The sequence below is a fragment of the Nipponia nippon genome, unplaced genomic scaffold (assembly GCF_047370975.1).
Source record: "Nipponia nippon isolate SJK-2023a ecotype South Korea unplaced genomic scaffold, ASM4737097v1 scaffold_7, whole genome shotgun sequence".
NCBI classification, from domain to species: Eukaryota; Metazoa; Chordata; class Aves; order Pelecaniformes; family Threskiornithidae; genus Nipponia; species Nipponia nippon.
The window spans coordinates 19,363,896-19,384,767 of NW_028262391.1; the positions used below are offsets into that span (position 1 = coordinate 19,363,896).

The following is a 20,872-nucleotide window of genomic DNA, read 5'->3' on the forward strand; positions in this document are numbered from 1 at the left end:
TATGCAGAATACCTAGTGAATGAAATACTGCTATAATAAAAAGATTGAGTCAGTTTTCAAATGATGTAAACTCTGTGTGGAAATTTCAAAGAAAGAAGTCAGCAAGCTCAAAGCAGAGATGGGAAAGTGCTAACAAGGGAGATGCAACAGAAAGACAACATTTAAAAAAAAATTCTTCTTCGAGCCCAGTCTTATCCCAGTACCACCACTGACCTTGAGCAGCTGGCTGCTAAGTGGTATGGCCCAACTGGATGGTAGTTGTGTGTGTTATAGTTAAGAAACAGCAAGTAATGTTGCATTATGAGATTGTGCCTTTATGTGAGTTTCTAGGACAGATAAGTGACATCAGAGTAGCATTGAGCTGGAGCAAAGGTAAGATCAACCACTGATGTTCTCTGCTGCTCGTTGCTACCATAATTGATGGGATCCATCCGAAGAAAGTCTATGAAACCTTGATGCAGACTGTGTTGCTGGTACTGTTGTAGTCCATAATATCTTCAGAGAGCTACAAACTCAGAGAGACGGTCTTGTCTGGCAAAACAGCTGGCCAGGCAGGCTTAACATCAGTTGTGTCAAAATGTGTACCTGCAGCTGGCTGTAAGGGTACTTCACCAAAAAAACACCAGTGCCTGAGTAACAGAGAGGTCAACCTTAATACTAGAAAACAATTGAAAGCTGCAAAAAATTAAAGTTTGTCTTTTTCCACAGTAATTGATATTTAATGATTTTAGCTTTGATTTTGTTTCCTCAATTGTCTATGGTAAACCAAGTATAACAGTATTTTCTCTTTTTACAGATAAGGAATATTTTTGTGGAAAACATTATAGTTGTGTGAATTTAACATAAAGTGCAATGTTTCATAGGACACTGTAAAAGAAAAAATAGGGCTTAAGGAAAAGGATGAAAAGAGTATGGAATATATCCATCATGAATGAGGCAGAAGTCCTATGGAAAACAGCATATATGTTCTTGTACTTAAAATTACTATCCTAATCATATGCATAAAAGAAACACAATAAAATTGAGCACACAACCCTAATTTTTATTTCCTAACTTCTGAATCCTTGACTTTGCAACTTCGGTGATCTTGTTACACATGATGTTGGTTTATTAGGAGGTAACGAGAATATAGTTAGGGCTGCTCTGATTTTTTATACCTCAGTAACTGTAGCTGTGTGTCTACCTCAAACTATGGCTCATGTCCTGTGGTCTTATTTTATCGGAGTCCCTAAGAATGAAATTGTCTTCCTTCTTGGTCCTTGTCTAGAAACTAAACATCTAGGTTAGGCTATAGTGCCAGCCTTTCCCCCTCTGGCTTTTGAAAATTTTATGAGCTGAGGTTTGGTGATGCTTGTATAAAACAAATATATTCCTTTGGTGGTATTGACTGTGTTATCCTGGGGATATTTTATCTTCTTTCGAATTAGGTAAGTATTCTATTGAGGTAACTGTTGTGATTACTACAAAATATAAAACATGAGATCAATTTGATGTATCAATCTAAATAACACTTTGTAGTCCTTATATTATTGCACTGGCTGCTGAACTTTTCAAACTATAGGAAGCTTGTTCAGAAAACGATGGGTTTTCGATAGCCATGATGAAATAGCAAATGGAGTCGTTTAAGTCTTCCACTCATGCATTAAGTATGACTTCAAAGTGTGTCAATGGGTTGGATCAAACTGGATTTTAATTTGAAAATGAAAGGTTCCCTGCTAATACAAAGCAAATGTACCAAATTTGAATTTCTGTTTCATTTTCAGAAGCTGTTTGGATAATTAAATAATGAGATGGATAGTGGCCAACAAGAACAAATTTCTGCAAAGTCTAACACTTTATGACTGCCTTGGGTTTTCCGTTTGAGGCAATCTGTCCCTGCAGTATTTTATTGCCTTACAATCTTGCTTATATTATTTATATTATTAATGTAAAAAATTAGTGAGGTAGGAATATTATGTTATTATTAGCAGTGTTGTTATTTTTTTCTTGTTTTTTTTTCTTTTTCCTTTTTTTTTTTTACAGATGGGGAACTAGGGCATAGAGAGAGACTAAGAATTTGGCAGATGAATGAAGTACTGTACAATACATGTAGGGTGTGGTCTTGCAGCATGGATTGGCTGCCCTTAGGCTATTTATGCATTAGTCAGTGCATGGTAGCTTATGAAGTCTCTTCTTCATACTGTGGGATATGGATATACTGTGCGTACACATAAGAGTCAATATTATTTATAGATTAGTTCTGGTTAGAAAGGTGTTACACTATCTAAGTAATAGAAAGCAATAGAGTAATGTTCCAGGAACGGTATGCTCATTTGTTTTACAAAGAAAAGATAGCTGCTTGTTGAACTATCAGAGAGCAGCCAGTTTGCTGCAGGTTCACGTCCTTGCTCCCTTCTCAGTGATTGTCTTTGCTTATTGAGGAGACTTCTCCAAAGGAAGCAAACTTCTGTCAGTTCACTCTAGTCAGTGTTCAGTCTCCTCAAAATTAACCTCCCCACATTTGGAAGACTACAGCACTGAAAAATAAAAGCCCATGATAATCATATAATCATAGAATCATAGAATGGTTTGGGTTCGAAGGGACCTTAAAGATCATCTAGTTCCAACTCCCCTGCCATGGGCAGAGACACCTTCCACTAGACCAGGTTGCTAAAAGCCCCATCCAGCCTGGCCTTGAACACTTCCAGGGATGGTCCATCCACAACATCTCTGGGCAACCTGTTCCAGTGCCTCACCACCCTCTTAGTGGAGAATTTCTTCCTTATATCTACCTCCTTAAATCTACCCTCTTTCCGTTTAAAGCCATTACCCCTTGTCCTATCACTACATGCCCTTGTCAAAAGTCCCTCACCAGCTTTCTTGTAGGCCTCCTGCAGGTACTGGAAGGCTGCTATAAGGTCTCCCTGGGGCCTTCTCCAGGCTGAACAACCCTAACTCTCTCAGCCCACTGATCATCTTCGTGGCCCTCCTCTGGACTCACTCCAGCAGGTCCATGTCCTTCTTATGTTGGGGGCCCCAGAGCTGAAAGCAGTACTCCAGGTGGGGCCTCACAAGAGTGGAGTAGAAGGGGAGAATCGCCTCCCTCCATCTGCTGGCCACGCTTCTTTTGATGCAGCCCAGGATACAGTTGGCTTTCTGGGCTGCAAGTGCACACTGCTGGGTCATGTTGAGTTTCCCATCAGCCAAACCTGCAAGTCCTTCTCCTCAGAGCTGCTCTCTATCCATTCTCTACCCATTCTGTATTTATGCTTAGGATTGCCCTGACCCATGTGCAGGACCTTGCACTTGGCCTTGTTGAACTTCATGAGTTTTGCCTGGGCCTACCTCTCCAGCCTGTCAAGGTCCCTCTGGATGGCACCCTTTCCCTCCAGTGTGTTGACCACACCACACAGCTTGGTGTCGTCAGCAAACTTGCTGAGGGTGCACTCAATCCCACCATCCGTGTTGCTGACAAAGATGTTAAACAGTACCTGTCCCAATACCGGCCCCTGAGGAGCACCAGTCGTCACTGATCTCCACTTGGACATCGAGCCAACGTTGACCGCAACTCTTTGAGTGCGACTATCCAGCCAATTCCTTATCCACCAAGTGGTCCCTCCATTGAATCCATGTCTATCCAATTTAGAGACAAGGATGTCTTGAGAGAGTGTGTCAAATGCTTTGCACAAGTCCAGGTAGATGACATCTGTTCCTCTTCCCTTATCCACCAACGCTGTAACCCCGTCATAGAAGGCCACCAAATTTGTCAGGCATGATTTGCCCTTAGTGAAGCCATGCTGGCTGTCACCAATCACCTCCTTATTTTCCATGTGCCTTAGTATAGTTTCCAGGAGTATCTGCTCCATCATCTTGCCGGGCACAGAGATGAGGCTGACTGGCCTGTAGTTCCCCAGGTCCTCCTTTTTCCCCTTTTTAAAAATGGGGCTTATGTTTCACCTTTTCCAGTCAGCGGGAACTTCACCAGACTGCCACAGCTTCTCAAATATGATGGATAGTGGCTTAGCAACTTTATCCGTCAGTTCCCTCAGGACCTGCGGATGCATCTCATCAGGTCCCATGGACTTGCATACCTTCAGGCTCCTTAGATGGTCTCGAACCTGATCATCTCCTATAGCAGGTGGTTCTTCATTCTCTCAGTCCCTGCCTTTACATTCTGCAACTTGGGAGGTGTAGCTAGAGCACTTGCTGGTGAGGACTGAGGCAAAAAAGTCATTGAGTACCTCAGCCTTCTCCATATCCCGGGTAACCAGGTCTCCTGTTCCCTTCTGGAGAGGACCCACATTTTCCCTAGTTTTCCTTTTATCACTGACATACTTACAGAAGCTTTTCTTGTTGCCCTTGACATCCCTGGCCAGATTTAATTCTATCAGGGCTTTAGCTTTCCTAACCTGATCCCTGGCTGCCAGGACAATTTCTCTGTATTCCTCCCAGGCTACCTGTCCTTGCTTCTGCCCTCTGCAGGCTTCCTTTTTGTGTTTGAGTTTGTCCAGAAGCTCCCTGTTCATCCATGTGGGCCTCCTGGAGTTTTTGCCTGACTTCCTCGTTGTTGGGATGCATCGCTCCTGAGCTTGGAGGAGGTGATTCTTGACTATTAACCAGTTTTCTTGGGCCCCTCTTCACCCCAGGGCTCTATCCCATGGTATTCTACTGAGCAGATCCCTGAAGAGGCCAAAATCTGCTCTCCTGAAGTCCAGGGCAGTGAGCTTGCTGTGCGCCCTCCTCGATCCCCTAAGGATCTTGAACTCCACCATTTCATGGTCACTGCAGCCAAGGCTGCCCTTGAGCTTCACATTCCCCACCAGCACCTCCTTGTTGGTGAGAACAAGGTCCAGCATAGCACGTCTCCTTGTTGGCTCCTCTATCACTTGGATGATCTGTGCTATCCTAGGAAAAGCCCAGCCTCTTAAGCCCTCAGTTTGAAATAACCACTGTGAATCAAGGCCAGATGCGCCTTGCTCCACAGGATTACAGTTTTTTTCTTATTTGGAGGATCTAAAAGTTTGCACAGGAGCTGGCCATTTCTCTGGATTTGTGAAGCTTGAGCTTACAGAAAAGTTGGTGCAGCCCATTTGCACATAAAACTGCATATATGCTGTTGGACCTGAGTCAGAGGTCACAGATGCACTGTGTAGTTAATTTATGCGTGCAAAATCTGACTGTCTGGGACTGTAGAGGCCTCCAGTCAGTCCTGCGCTTAGGGCTTCCAGCTTCCTAAGTCCTGGCAAAAGCTGTGGAAAAAAATGGTCTAAAAATAAACCTAAAAAAACCTAGGTAACATTTCCAATGATTGTCATCTACCCATGCATATGGGTAGAACTCCTGAGCCGAAAATGTATATGGCTTATTCTGCATTCAGAGTAGTCCTCCTTTGCTCAGATGTACACACAAACGCTGGTTCAGCCCAGTTTGCAGAAGACACTGGCTTGAAAGTATAGCCAATATTTTCTTGATTTTTTTTTTAAGTTCATTAGGTCTTTACAGTAGACAGGTGTCACACTTTTTTTTTTTAAATGCCTTTAGCTAAAATGGTGGGTATGATAGCTTTTTAAGAAATAATGATGTAAGATGCTCTTCGCTCATTATTTCAAACACTAAGTGAAGACTATCTCTTTTCTAGGCTGAAATCTTGCACCCTTCTTATGTTGATCTGTAATTCCATATATAGTCCCCTTAAAATCATTGGATTGCTGGTAAAATAAAATGCGGCCTGAATAGGAATAATATAATGTAGTGCCAAGATAAAGCTGTGCAGTGTGACATATGTAAATGGTTAAGACATATTTTGGTTATCCAGTAATTATTTATGTTTGTACATCAGATGTATATTTTAATACAAACAGGTTCAGAGGGGAAAACAACAACAGTATGGAACAGTGTTTATAGACCATCCACAAACAGAAGGAAAGAGAAGACCTGCTGTTTAAAAAAAAAGAAAGAAAAAAAGTGCTGCATATACAGATCCTCAATCAGTGTGAATGGCATTAACAAAGGATTCGTTTGAACGGATTAAGTGGTTTATCACATCTGCCTGGTGAGTTTTACAGATCGCTAAATTTTTTAATTAGCGCCACTGAGATATATTCTTAGCTGTAAATTTAACAGTAATAAGAAATCACCAGTTAAATACAGGTGTTCCCCAATGTAGCAGCCTTCTATCCCAGCCATCTCTCCAAGGTAGCTGCTTTTGCCTTTTTTCTACGTTATTTGTGAACGACTTACCTCAAACAGTCTTGTGCTGATTTGAGTACATAGGCAACATCTGTCTGGCTTCAGGAGGCAGGGATTTTGAAATAAGAGGGAACAATCTGGCAAACACATGCCTGCTGTATATGCCTGGAAAAAGGGGAGACTGCAAGGCCATGCATCAAGAACAGCATCATCAAATTTCCATTTCAGTTGTGCAAGGGTTTCATGACAACTTGGCATTTCCTTAAATGAAAAATAACTCACACCTGGCCAATGTTGATATGGGAGAAAATATTTACAGAGGCTGTCTGCAAGTTCAGAAGGCTGGAAGCAAAAATGGCCTTAAATTAGTAACAATCAGAGCACAAACCAATGCTATTGTCTGCTACCTGGCTGAAGTGTTCCTGTGAAGTTAAATAATTTCTACACAAACTTGCTTGATGCATTAAAGGATGAACTACTGGGATGCACAGAACTTCTCCACCATTTACTGCTGTAGCTGATCATCTGGCAATCTCACATTGTTTAATCAATCCTCTGTTTCTCATTTAGCAAAAGACAGTATGAGGTTCTGTCTTCAGTTACCACTAGTTATTTTCATAAATATTTTGTTTCTGTAAAATCTGTGTATTTGAAAAAAGTAGCAGGCAACATAGTTTCAGAAAGTATATAGAGTAAATGTACATAAACAGCTAAAATATGTTAAATTTGTCAGTATTGAATTTATCAGTATATATCAGTGCATATACAAATTATATAATTTGCAGTTGAATCTATGAATAATTAATAATCAGGGAGAGTAATCATGGATTTGCTGGCACAGTTCTCAGTATCCAAAGAGTTGACCATGTGAATAACGAAGAAAAAATAGAGGTTGATCTTAATTGGACTTGGGGAAATTTACTAAATGCTTAAATATTTGCAGGGTTGGAGTAATTTTGATACAGGCTTCACTATAGCCTGGAAAATAATACACAGTAGCCTATATGTTATGGCTGTATCTAATCTATCATTTTGTATAATGAGTGAGCACCTTAGTTCTCATTAATAATAATGTTAGTATTAATAATAATTAATAATAATGCTTATTTCATGTATTGCTGCAGAAATTTTGGGCTACCTTTTTGTTCTACTTTATCCTCTTTTTTTTGCACATGGAAATCATAGAAGACATAATTTCAGCTTTATAATCCATCACTAGCAATGGTTGGCATGGAGCTGGGCTTCCCCAGCAGCTGCTCTGGAGTCATGTGGCTATTTTGAGTGCTGCTTTGCAGCCTGCCTTCTCTCGTTCGCTTTCTGGGCAAAAGAAAACAGCACCAGCTAACTCATTTTGGGGCAGATGTAGATCACCTCCATCTCTGCTCAGTCTTCACCCCATGGTATCCATGGAGGTGCAGAAATCTGTATGGAATGATTTCTCTCTGGCCATTCCTAATTGTGGGATTGGAAATAGGTTACAAGGGGGAAGTTACAAGGACTTTTACATAGTCTTATTCATGCCTATATGTTTGTACTCAGTCTCACAAATCCAAAAAGACAAATATATATAGCATGTGCTGACCATTTCTTGATGGTGCATACCCCTTATAAATGTACTCTTTTACTAAATAATCACCCCAAACAGGACTCAATCATGTGTACACACTTCTGACTTTTTAGAGGCTACATTTTTGTGAAGGTTGGATGTTGGAAGTGTAGTTTTAATTTAGCTTTCTCCTTCTTTTAAATCAGGTGGCTGCTGATTGTTTTTGCAGCACAAGAAATTGATGGGGTAAGTGACATTGATATTTACTTTAGACAGGTGGTAGATAGGATGGTAAAGTTCAAACAAGTAACACTATATACACCAAAATGACCTATAGTTCTGTGGGAAAAAAATACAGTTCTGTGAGATGCTTCTTTTAGTGTTTCTGCGGTTTTCACTTTCCTTTCTGTACCTGTTGCTCAGCTTAACTATTTTATAATTTTCTCCTTTGGATTCTTCTGGATTCTAACTTTGGCCTCTTTAGATGTTTTTGGAAAGCTGCATGTAAAAAACCTCTCTCATGCACGGAGCCTGTCTTCTTCCTCATGAAGTCCCTTCAATGGCTCTACATTATAGCGTATATCATACTCATTCTAGCTTTCAAGCCCTTCTCTGTATGTTAGCCTAGATCTTAAACTGGCCTCCCTGTACATTTCCGTCTCACTGAAGCCAAAATTTCACATATAATATAGCCTCAATATCTACTTTATTTTCCTCTCTGTACTGTCCCCCATAGTAACCTTATGTTTCCAGTGCCCTCACTGAAACTTCTTTCAAGTCCATCCTCTTTGTTTCTTTCAAATATTTAAAAACTCTTTTTTGTTTTTTTTTTCCCCCAAAGTAATTCCTTTTCAGTTGAACTGTTGAAAATTGAATTATTTTTTCAAAATTAACGTGTGCAATTAGAACAAAGGGTAACAGCTTACGTGTTATTAGAAAGTTGCATTCCATTGACATTCCAGTAGAGGCAAGTTTTTAATAACTAAGTGAGAGAGTAGTGTGGAGTAGATTAGTAATTTCGTGGGAAATCCAGTGTGTGAAAGAGAAGCAGTCTGTGAGAGAGAACATCATACTCTCTTGTTCTGAGGTTTGGGAGTACCAGATATTCTAAAAATATTGTAGATAGAAAGAACAGAATTTTTCCTCCTTATCTAATATTTGTCGGTGTTTTCTCCTTGAAAAATTGAAGTATGAACCTATTGTGTTCTGTTGGTTATTAAAACCAGTAACAAAACAATGTTGACCTTGAGAAAAATGAAATCCACACTGAGCAAATATTCTCATGTTATCACTGTTTACGTATTTACTTAAATTATTCCTAATTCTTTTAAGTCCTTGTCATCCTCTTCAAAACCGCTTTGATCACTTACATAATTTTGCTGAAAAATTAATGTCACCTAGTGGACATTCCAACCATCTAAGTGAGTTTATAAATGCATAAGGTGTATATAATTAGTATATGTTTAATACTACACTTTGGGAAATAGAAAAGAATAATAAAATTATGTTCACTTACCACACAATAAATTACTGAATTTACATTTTGTTGTGTTTTAGTTTCTCCTCGAACTGGCTTTTTTTTTGTCATTGCAATTTGATGAAACATAGTCACTTCTTAGCTATTAAGAGGAAAATGATGGAAAGTTTTAATACAAGAAATAAGTAAATTAATGGTAGGCAATGCATAATTACACCATGCACATACTTCTTTTTTCATCTAATAGACAAGAATTAAATACTAGACTTCATTGCTGAGTGGACTTGTGGACTTGTTGCTCTTCAGCCTGTTTTGTCTTTTGTCATTTAATCATAGTTAAACAATCTCTTAACCTAATGTGATGGGTTACAAATTTCACATTATTACAAATTAAATTCTGACTCTGTTAAAATATTTTTAGATGCAGCCTATTTCCTTAGTTGTATTTATCTGTAATATTTAGCATTACTTTACATAACTCGCAGGTAGTGTCTTTCACCTTCTACAGCAACAGTAATAAGCTTTTTCTTATTGCTTCTACTTTGCCTGCATGTTTATGCTGATGAGAGGTCCAAAAAGGTTAGGAGGATTTTAAATGTAGTATTGATGTGTATATTCTATTAAGCAAGCATTGGAAAAGGTTCATATGTGTCAAGCTGAAGACCTATGCAATATTCTGATGTTTGGTGCTATGCCAAGTTTCTTCATCAGCAGGAAATTTCCCTGTGGGTATGTAAGGGTAGCCAAATCTTTTGCCTTAAAAATCATCTAATCGGACAATATGTCCAGTTGACAATATTTGATGAATTGATTGTTGTCTGTTGCATATTAATAAACCTATAAACTTTTAATTTTTAGGGAGGATATGCATATATTGACCCATGTGGGGGACAGGATTGTTCAGTTTGTCGGTGCTTCCCAGAAAAAGGATCAAGAGTAAGTGATGATTAGAGCTAATGATAATTACTGTTGTAAATACTGTTCATTTTGTGCACATTGCTGTTCTTTAAAATCAATATGGTTGACATAAATCAATAAATCAATATTCAATAAATCAATATTCAGACATGAACAAGTCTGAATATGGCAAACTAGCATAATTCTCTTACTGGTATGAAGTACAGCTGTCATCGAAGGAAGTTAAGATTGTAAACAGGTTTGCTTGTAGATTAGGTTTGTAATAATCGTGGTGCCTTTTTTGTGTTAAGGATTCTTTGAGATCAACCTAGTAGTTAGACAAAGGTCATTCTTGATATATTAAGTTTAGAAATCTATGCTCATTTTCTACTAAGAGGCTGGTTCAAAGAGAATGTCTATGCCATTTACTAGTTTTATAAGAACTTACGTGTTTTTTATTTGGGTTAGGTGATTCTGGAAAAGCTTGCAGACTTTTTATCTTACTAGCTTAATGCACGAAGTATAAAAAATAAATCTGAATTGTCTTTGCCTTATAAATAATTGTAAAACATTGAATGAAGCCAAGGCATTTTCATATTATAGACTAAAATTAGTAACTGTGCATGTTGCTATTTGTTAATTGAAATATGGTCCTGTGATGACTATTTTGTTATCTTGACTGTGTTTCTCAAAATACATAACTATACAGTGATAGCAAACAATTTAAATGTTATATGAGGAAAGTACTTATTTAGATACATGCCCTGATTAGTGAACCACTGAAAAATTGTCAGTGATGGAAACTGTTTTCTTTCAAAGTACTAATGTTAAAGTTTAGGGTTAGAAAGCTTGAACATGGCGGATCAGTTTTTAGAAGAACTGCATGCCCCATTTGTGTACAACCTGAGTCACCACAAAAGCAAGACACACCTTTTCCTTCCTGTGCTTCTGCAGTTAGCTACATGCTTTGCTGTGTCATGATCACTGCCCTGGTGTCCTTGGATCCTATCCTAATCCTCCAGGATTATGTCTATACGAAAGTTCCCCATGCTGTAGGATTTTCATAATAGGGGCCTAGGATGCGTCTATCTCTGTAACACTCTGTTAACAAAAGAGCATCCCAGGAAAAGTATTTTGACTAGCAGCATTGCCGTGTCTCTCAGTGCTACTGAATAGATTGTTTTGGATACCAAAAACCTGATCTGAAGTGCCATTTAAAAACAACTGACTTTGAAACTAGAGAAAATTTGCCTAATTCTGGTTCTCTCTCGGTAGCCTGGAAGTTCTGAATTACATGCCCGTAATCAGTCAATAATAAATACTTACTGCAGTCGTTACGGCTCTTTCCTAAGCTGTCCTCCCCATCACACGTAAACTGAACTATGATTCCTGCATTTGCAGTTAGCTTTCTAAATACTTACAAGGATCTGAACCGAAGTGCCAAATAGAAGTGTAATAAACATTTCAAAATAAATTCAATGTCATTATGCAAATGTAAGTCTGAGAATTGTACCAATTTCTGAAACAGCTCTGAAATATGTATGCACACTGATGGATAAAGTCTCTCCAATGTAATATGAATCTATATTTCATGCAATCATTTCTATTAATCAATGTGCAAGAAACAGAAGTACTTATCAGACCCTACATGAAATATGGCTTAACTAAACACTACTTCAGATATATTGTTGCAAATATTTTCTATACTAATGTATGATGATGAATTATTTTCTATAGAATTACTTAATCTTTTTTTCATCCTACAATCCTGTTGATTTCTAAACTTTGCTGTGTTCTGCCTTTACACTCTGACACACTAACTTTGCTTTCCTAGCTTTTGTGGAGACTACCCATTACAAAATAAAAGATTTGTTTATCTTATTGTTAGCTTCTAGAATGGAAAACATCTGCTTTATCTACTTTTCTGTTTGAATCCTGCTCCCAGGCTGGTTCCTCAGATTTTTGCGTCTTCCTCAATCCTGTCTTTAAAGTACAAGAAATAAATGATCATTGAAAGCCTCTGGCATATGCAAGCCTAAAATTTCAGAAGTGTACAGTTTATTAAATAATCCTCTATAAAGAAATTGTGATAAGGACAACAGTATAAGTTTGGTTGCCTAGCACCATATTTTTCACTTTTCACTATTTAGCACAGGCTAGCTGTCAAAATTAAGGATGAGCTAGCCCCTTCAGCAAACATTTGCTGAAAGTACAAAAAGATTCTAGAAAATTCATGTACTTGCTGTCAAAAGGCAATTGAACAATAATCTGATCCAGACCAGCTGAAAAGCCAACCCTATAGCAGCCCTCAAAGTTAACAAGTCTTTATTCAGCTCTGTTAAACCAACTGCAGTATTGGGCTTTTGCAGTGGCTGAATGAGAAAGGCAGCATCTGAGTGAGCTACATCAGTATATGTATTGAGTTACATTCATATATGTAGACCAGTCCACCTATTTTTTTATTTTTTGTTTAGTTTTTGATCTCTTTTTACCACAGGGAGTCAGATGCAGGGTATTCCCTTCATGATCTTCCATTGAACATGACTTACAGGGCAGCAAGGGCAAATTATCTCATTATTGTACTGGTAAGGTATCATCTATGTTAGAAACACACAAGGTCAGACCTATTATGAATTAATTAAACATGTTATTCAAACTCTTCCAAGGACTGCAACCAAATCCTTCATTAGACTAGCTGGAACATGACCATTCCTATGTTATTCTGAATTTTTGTTGTTGGCTGAATACTTCCAAATAGAGTTCCAATTTCAATTGAAAGTTTCTGTTAACTTTTATCTCCCCTAAAAAGTGCACTGGGGGAGAAGCTATTTAGCAAAGTGCATTATTTGTAATACACCTGGTGGAATGCATAGGAATTATTATCCATAGGAAAGATGTTCATTGTATCATAATGTAGACTTTGTGCTAGATAGATGTCATAGGTCCAACTTACAAGTGATAGTTTAACATCTGAATAAGAACCTAAGCAGTTTGTTTCACACATTGCTAATGGTTACTTCCTTGCATCCTTCTCCACACACTAATGAAAAGGAGATTTTTAGAGAAGTCAGAATATCTATCTGCTGATAAACCAGCAGCTGTATAATTTCAAAGTTAAGGTGTGCCCATCTGATAAGGGTTTCATTTTGTCAGCAGACTCTGAGGAAAATATTGTTGCTAATTTCATTTGAGGGATTTTTGTTTACATATAAAACACTATGACAGGTATTTGATGACATTGCCATTTCACAGGTTTTAGAATGTTACCTTCCTTTTCAGACTTTCAGTGGAAGCATTGCCCACTGGAAATTTAGCTAGTAAAGTTCTATGTTTGGAGCAGAATTACAGTGAATCCATAACAAAGATTTCTACTAAAATTAAGGTAGAACAAAAGTCTTAGAGCTGATATAAATCAGCTTTGTTTATTTGTAATTACCAGTGACAAATGAAGTGTGTTCACATTTTGTAAAACTAAAAACATTGTAAGCTGTGTATGACATAACTGTAGCCCTTATCCTTAACGTCTCTCCACTAAAATAGTAAAAAACTAGGGTAATAAGAGAATAGACACCTAAAATTAAACTCCTAAATATATTTAGGTTTATGAGTTAAGTGGAATGGCTGTCAGGAGCATAGTATACTCTCAAGTTTCCATAGGAAAGTAGGACCTCAAATCTTGCCCTACTGTCCTTGGCATAATGACCTTTCTTTCTATCTGTTTTTTTGAATGCACTTTAAGTATGATTACTTAAAGCTGTGGTTACCAGGACAGTGTTAGAAAACTGTGCAGCTGACTGTGAATGCAATGGGAATTAAGACTTTGCCTTCTAGTTGCCCATTTGAAAATCTTCTAAATGTCAACATAGAAAGCCTTCTTCATTGTAAGTGGACAAGATAATTGAGGTTTTAGCTAGAGAAAAGATGACCATGGGAGTAAGAAAAGGAAACTGCCGTGGAGGTACTTGAATGTATTGAAATTGGGCAAGTTGGAAGAAAAGTAGAAACAAATAGCTGAACTTTTATTTAACATTTATATAAAACCAGTATACTTATGCATTGGTTGCTATATTGGGTTTTAGAAGAGCTTGTGTACCTGTCGTTTTTTATTTCTCTCAACCTTAGATAACTCTGTGCTATAAAGAGATTTGTACTACTATTCATTAGCAAGAAATCACTGTCTGAAAAACATTGTAGTCACTATTGCTAGTAGTATATCCCATTCTGATATCATTACAGTTATCCACATCGCAATGAAAGTTCGACTTCTGTTTAATTGGGATTACAGCCTTGTTGGAATTAGTTTTACATTATACTGTTTATCTCTTGATCTCATGTCACAAGCCAAAAGGACTCTTTCTTCCATAGGACACCTTTAAAATGTGCTGTTAAATCTCCTTGCGCATACTGTGTGCTACTATACATATTCATTTAAGAACTATAGAACAGATAAACGAGGGGAGAAAGTCAGTAATGAAAGTATATATGCCGGTAAGCATTCTACGCGATTTTTAATGCCAGCCTGGAACAACTGAGGCTTTCTCCTGCCCCTTCTTTCCCAGTCAAGATGTTTGGTCTTCCAGTAGGCAGTAGCAGTCAATGTTTTTAATTAGAGGCAAACAGCAACTTCATTGTTTTAGATTTTTCCCCCCTCTTCCTCTTTGGTCTCCCATAAAGTCTATGATTTTAATTTTCTCCTGATATGTCCAACAGACAGTAAAACCTTTCCTCCATTTTCTCCTCTTCTTCTAACTTGGGAAGTAGTTTCCTTGATAACTCCTGCAGTGTTGTATCAGAGGCCTCCAAAAATGCTGGCTGCTCTAACAGAATTTAGATAGTTAAAAAAATGTTTGCAGTTAGCACTGACCGATTGTAAACCTGTCCTGTGCCGACCCCGGAGTTTGATCCCATTCAATTCCTTTCGCTTTGTTTATAGAGTTAAGTAGATTTAGAAAGCAAGCATCTATTCATGACCCAACCTGATCTAGCTTCTATGAGATCATGTGAAATGCCTGGAGCAAAGTGAATAATAAATATAACTCAGCAAGACCGATGTTCGTTCTTTTGCAGATGAAGCAAGTGGCCTATTTTCATATTAGTGTAGGAGAGAACCTAGCAAACAGAAATCTAAGAGGAAGGTCTTACATTTTCTGGCATATGAGGTGTAAGGAGTAAGCATTCTCAAGAGATGCTAAGTCAGTTAGTTGTCACAGGTAAGTTAGAAAGTCAGCTGATGTACACTTCAGGGCAGCGGAGTAAGAATGGTGAAATTTAACCATATAGTCTGTCTTCTGGCATCACTTCTCTTGTAACATCTCCCTAACAGATCTCATGGGTTGTCACATATCCCTAGTAGATCCTATAGGTTAACTGAATCTGATTTACAGCACAGTGTAAACATATTTAAGATTCACTAACTGGGAAACTGTGCAAATTCTATCTGGTTTGAGGAGTAAGAGGCATTTATTAAATCACACTTTTTGTCTGTCATTCACATGGAATATCCAGCACTTTTATTTGAATTTTCAAGCTGCACACTCAGGAAATGAATATGTAAAATCCATCTACTTTTAATCTCAAATACATGTGCTTAGTTGAATCTACTATCAGAGATGTATGCACACGAGCATCTGAGGAAACCCAGATCTCTCCCACTATGTGCCTCATACTTGTTGATCATTTTTCCCAGTATATTAGCTACAATACAGTTTTAAAATAGCACATTTCTGAGACCAGTTTTACATTTTCTGTGCTATTTCTGTTGCATTTCACTTACATTCCCTGAGAACCGTAGAAAACCAGACCTAGAGAAATGAGACCCCTAAATATATATCTGAAGCAGACCACACATTTTTTTTATATCTGGGCAGAGCAGTAGGCAGTTCTCTGGCTCCAGAATTTAGGATTTGAACTGGTAGGGAATGGAGCCTGCTTACCAGAATGTGGAATAGGAACAGGATCACTCCGTTCTCCTCACTGTAAGGTCTCTTTGAGGCTGTTCTTCATATACAGTGTCCAGCTACAGCATCTGTAAATTAGCATTTTTCATATTAGACATGTTTCCAGATTTTTCAGAAGTTTTGATCTTGTTAAATTATGCCTCCTTTTGTTCTTGAGCACCTTTCTTTCCTTAATATTTTTGGTCCCCCTGTCCCACCATACTAAAAATAGTGGTTTTCTCAGTTACTGCAGATTGGCAAGCTTTTCCACATCAGGCAAGACAAAACTCTACAAAATCATTCTTTTTCATAGATTTGAATCAACCAAAAATTGCCAATCAGTGACTTGTTTCAATAAAATTAATCAGAGCAAAAGTTAATATTATTTTATTAGCTAATCTGATGTTAATTATTTGTGGTCTAAAATGCTCTATTTGCATCTCTCTGCTTTCAACCATTAACAGTGTTTCTTGGAGTTTCAGTGCCAAATTATCTCTTGTTCAGTGTTTGTTTAACACAATAGTGACACCCACTGGCTTATTGGATACTTTTTCTTTTTATAGTTCCATAGGGTTAAAACACAAAACAAAGTACACGGTGAAAAATGTTTTCAATGCTTCACTGCGATTTGTTGTGCTTCAGTGAAGTATCACTGTGAATACTAAGCTGCATCATCAGGTACTATGTTCCTGTAGCATATTGAGTCATTGAAAAATATGATAAAAGAGCACAGAATTTTCCAGTAGTTTGCAGCATCATCCAGATGCTGAGAAAAGTCAAGCTCTAAGGGTTACTATTGCATTTAATTGGCTCAAAATCTGACCATAAAGAAGTTATCTAATACTGAAAAGTCATTATGCGATCTGCTGTTTCTGAACACTGAGAATAAAGTACATGCCATATACTGGTCTGACCCTTACTCACTGTGTAACCCACAGTCACAAAAATATTTGCTGTATTAAGGACAAGAGCGTGAATTTAATGCCAAGTTGCGTGCTTTCTCAGATCTGTCTCATCTTGACAAAGTTAATATTTAGAAGGTTTATTTTGGAGCCTTGACTTACAGTGAAAATGGTTTTGGTCCCAGTCCTACACAGTTACAGTGGAGGAGTGGAAACTTCCCAGAATGGACACCCCTACAAGCCCTGGAAGCTGTGGCTTTGCTGTGAAATAGACCTGCTCTTCCAAAAGGGGAGAGGACATGGGCGGAGCTTAGAGTAGCAGCAGATGCTTCCACCTCACTAAGCAAATTACAAAAGAAAACATCTGTCTGCAAATGCCTTTGTGTGCACTCCTCCATTGCCCTCAAACTGCTCTACTTTGCTCTCGTTCTCTGTCCTGCTCCTGGTAAAATGAGAAAGACTGGTTACAAGCCAGACGCTAGTGCAGAATGAAAAAGGGCACTGTATCATTTGCCTACAATCTGATTCTGTGGAGTTGCTGGGCATTTTCATTTTGGTTCATGTGAACAGAAGGTAAATGCATTTCACGTATCACTGGTACATCCACATAGCCTGTAACATAGGGTACTATCCTAATTGAAGGCAATAACTGGACTTCTTTTGACTTTATCAATAACGAGAAGCAAGACAGAATCCACTCTAATAGCATGAACCATTTTTTTTGATTTCCAATTAAGACTCCTTTAAAACATTGTGCTTTCAGATACTTAAGTGCTCAGGGCACTCTAAAAATCAGGTGCTCTTCAGTGTCTCAGGCAAACAAAAAAAGTAATTCCAAGTAACCTTGGCCATTGCCTTTTCCAAGCAGTATTAAATGCTTTGCTGCATGATTCTGAAGTATTAGCCGTCTTAGTCTTAGGAAGTATACTTAACTAAAAAAAATATAGTCTTGTTTTGTCAAAAGTCAGTTTCTTACTGCAGGTCAAGCCCAGGATATGCTAAAATAACAGACCGTAGTCTTGGCATGGGTACTTCCTGACCTAGACAATTAACAAGGCATTGAAATCCTAAAGGAATTTATTGGCATCAGATGGCAGAGCAGGCATAATATTCTGTTCATTTTAACTGAGCTAATTTGTCATTTCCACATGAGCATGACTACCTTCATCCTCTTTATTTGTACAGCTGTCCTGAGACTGTAATGCTGTGGTAGTCACATTGGATGGGCACAAATAATAGATGTGATAATAGATGTTATGACATGGTATCAGTTTGGTCTTAACAAAGCTCCCAGTCATTATCAGTCTTTGAGCTGAAAGAGAGAGAGACAATCCACCAGCTTCACATGGCATGCTGAAGTTGTATGAGCTGTCAAACCTATTGTGAATTCTGGAGTCAGTGACTGTTTTATGACTTCACTACCTCCTGCTGAAGACATAAACTGTGGAGTCAATTAAATTCACAGGGTAGCAACTAACGAAGACATTTTATCAGCCTAAAGGACTGCATGTCCTGGAAGTGTTTATTCTTTAATTATGATGGGTAATTACCATAGAATTCATACAGTGTCTCAGCTTTTTTCTGAATACTATCAAAATCATGTTTCTTCAACTGTCCAAAGGATATAATATGATTTGAAAATTTTCTATTTTTGAATACAGAGCATATGTACTATGAATTAAAAATACTAACATTGCTGCAGAAACTTGTCAACAAAATGCATTGTTAAGACAAAGGCATTAAAGCATTAGTGAGAAATATCGTATGTGGGTTTTTTCCTGCTGATGAATGTTGCATTTTGCATGGTAATAGCTAGTTCAGTGTACTAAAAAAACATACCGCTTCCAGTAAAGTGAATGGTTCAAAAGTTGTATTTTACTATGAGTCTCATTCATTTCACTTTTCTTATAGTCAAAATTATGCTTTAATTAAAATGGTTGTCCAGTCTTTTTTTTATCAAGTATTTAAAGGCTATAATAGCTGCTTTGAGAGTACTTCAATGAATAAATTCGTTTTAAAACAGGATGTGCAAGGCACTGCCAATAGACAGGCTGCAATTGTTCATGCAAGCAAATACTCAAATTAAACACGCAGAATCCTGACTGTCCATTCATTGTTAACAAGGATGCAGAATCTGCAGATTTTAATACTAGTAGCCCTTAATTTGCATAATATTTTACACTGCTCTAAATATGGTATCATGAAAATTGTAACTGTTGCTGAAGTCAACATGCTGATTCTGCCCTGGAATTTTTGCCAGTAACTTCACTGGAAGCAGGATCAAAGTTTAAGTGAGAGGAGCCAGTAAAGACAAATGGAACATGAGTTGTATGAGGATACTTTTTCAGGTAGTCCCTATTTGTTAGTGTAGGACTTCTTTTCCTAGCCTCTGGACTAAATTCCTGCTCATAGCTTCAGGGCCAGTGGTGATCCAGTCCTCCTTCCAGTACAGCGTAAGCCTATAGTATGTTCCTGTTCCAAGCATGTAGTAAGTTACCTTCTCATTACTCTGTTTCTTTGCTGATTTGATTGGATGATGCATACCATACGTTTCTTCACTTCATGTCCAACTGTCAAATCACACTGATTTTATTGACATATTTTAAAAGACAAATAGAGAATAAATAAAAAGAGGTTTAGGTCCATGCTTGCAATTCACAAGATAACATTTTGTTCAGACAAATTCAGTCTGTTGAAATGTTTACACTGAGAAGCAAGCAATTCAATTCTGTTGCTTCAACATAATTTGACTGCTGAAGCTAACATATTTCGTTACAATTATCTTTGATTTCTGTCATTTTGTTTTCCTTCAATCCATTCATAGAAATAAATGTATGGTCCATCATTTCTGTGAATGGAGGTTGTACTGAAATATCCTTTACTGCCCTCAAGTGGTCTTAGAGCCATATGCTTTTCTTGGGAATGAATGGAGCTCCATTTTGCTCTTTTTTAATAATGTGGTATAATTGATTGATGAATTCTGAAAAGAAAGCAAAACACTCTTCAGTAGGGAAACAAAACAAGTTATAGCTAAACAAAGATAATGATACAGAATGAAAAAGATGAGTAAGAGAAATAAAGACCTGTAAATATGTAGATTTTGTAGGGTGAAAGTGTAGACAGCTCACATGTGAAGTCTGATTAGAAAGCTTGCTTTATTCAGCACTTTGAATCTATGATTTAATAGTTGTTTAGCAGCACAGAACAAAAACTGCAACAAATCCAAAACAACTCCACACCAGTGCTGTAGACTGAAAAATCCAGTTGACATGGGAAATATTTTTACTTCAGGAGAATATGTATTACCTTGGAAAAGTTAGTAGAAATCCACGGAGATGGTCTGTATGGTACTGTAGGTACAGATACTCAATGTAGAACTGTTTATAGATAAATGACATCCTGCAACCTCCCAAACTGTTTTAACATAATCTATTAAAATTGATACTTTCTGTAAATATGTTGGCTAATAACTATCATTTTTTTCTGCAGGAAACTTCACAACTTTCAAATCAGGCATTAAGATCTGAGAGTGATGATGGAAGATATGTGAGCTAGAAAAACTTAAGATAATTAGCATATAGTGTGACTTAAAAGAAAGAGGGAACTCTCTCGATTTGTTCTAAATGTGTACAGAGTCCCTTTGTCTAAAATGAGCCATTGCTTCTCTGGTGGCAAAAATATGATGCTCAGTGGAGTCTTATGCTTGCAGAAGGTGATACTTACATTGGTAGAGCCAGGAGGACTTGCAATTTATTCCAGGCATCTCAGAGAGGTGGTGCTGGAGACCTGATGAAGGTGAAGAGAAATTATCACCTTGAGCAAGCTGTTACATTTGAAGGTAGTGTTCCTATAGCACCTAATCCAGGGAACAGATCTGCAGGCTGTACAGCAAGCTGTTTTGAATCATGAGTATATAAACATTGTAAGCCTTGTTTTATCCGTACAG

At 37.7% G+C, this 20,872-nt stretch overlaps 1 protein-coding gene and 1 long non-coding RNA gene across 2 annotated transcripts in view; one reads left to right on the forward strand and one right to left on the reverse strand.

Annotated features, from left to right (window-relative positions):
- Positions 1–20,872, forward strand: part of COL4A4 (collagen type IV alpha 4 chain) — a 79,436-nt gene that overhangs the window by 1,864 nt on the left and 56,700 nt on the right. The window contains exons 2-4 of the mRNA XM_087739737.1: positions 5,841–6,031; positions 7,921–7,960; positions 10,050–10,127. Of these exons, the coding sequence (XP_087595863.1) occupies positions 5,976–6,031; positions 7,921–7,960; positions 10,050–10,127 (174 nt within the window). The 5' untranslated portion in view covers positions 5,841–5,975. The remainder of the gene's footprint in view (positions 1–5,840; positions 6,032–7,920; positions 7,961–10,049; positions 10,128–20,872) is intronic.
- Positions 84–20,098, reverse strand: LOC148050848 (uncharacterized). The gene is made up of 5 exons (XR_015700519.1): positions 19,424–20,098; positions 16,022–16,113; positions 9,231–9,333; positions 6,220–6,349; positions 84–629 (listed from the first exon to the last, which is right to left on the reverse strand). It is a non-coding gene; the product is annotated as an uncharacterized LOC148050848 (long non-coding RNA).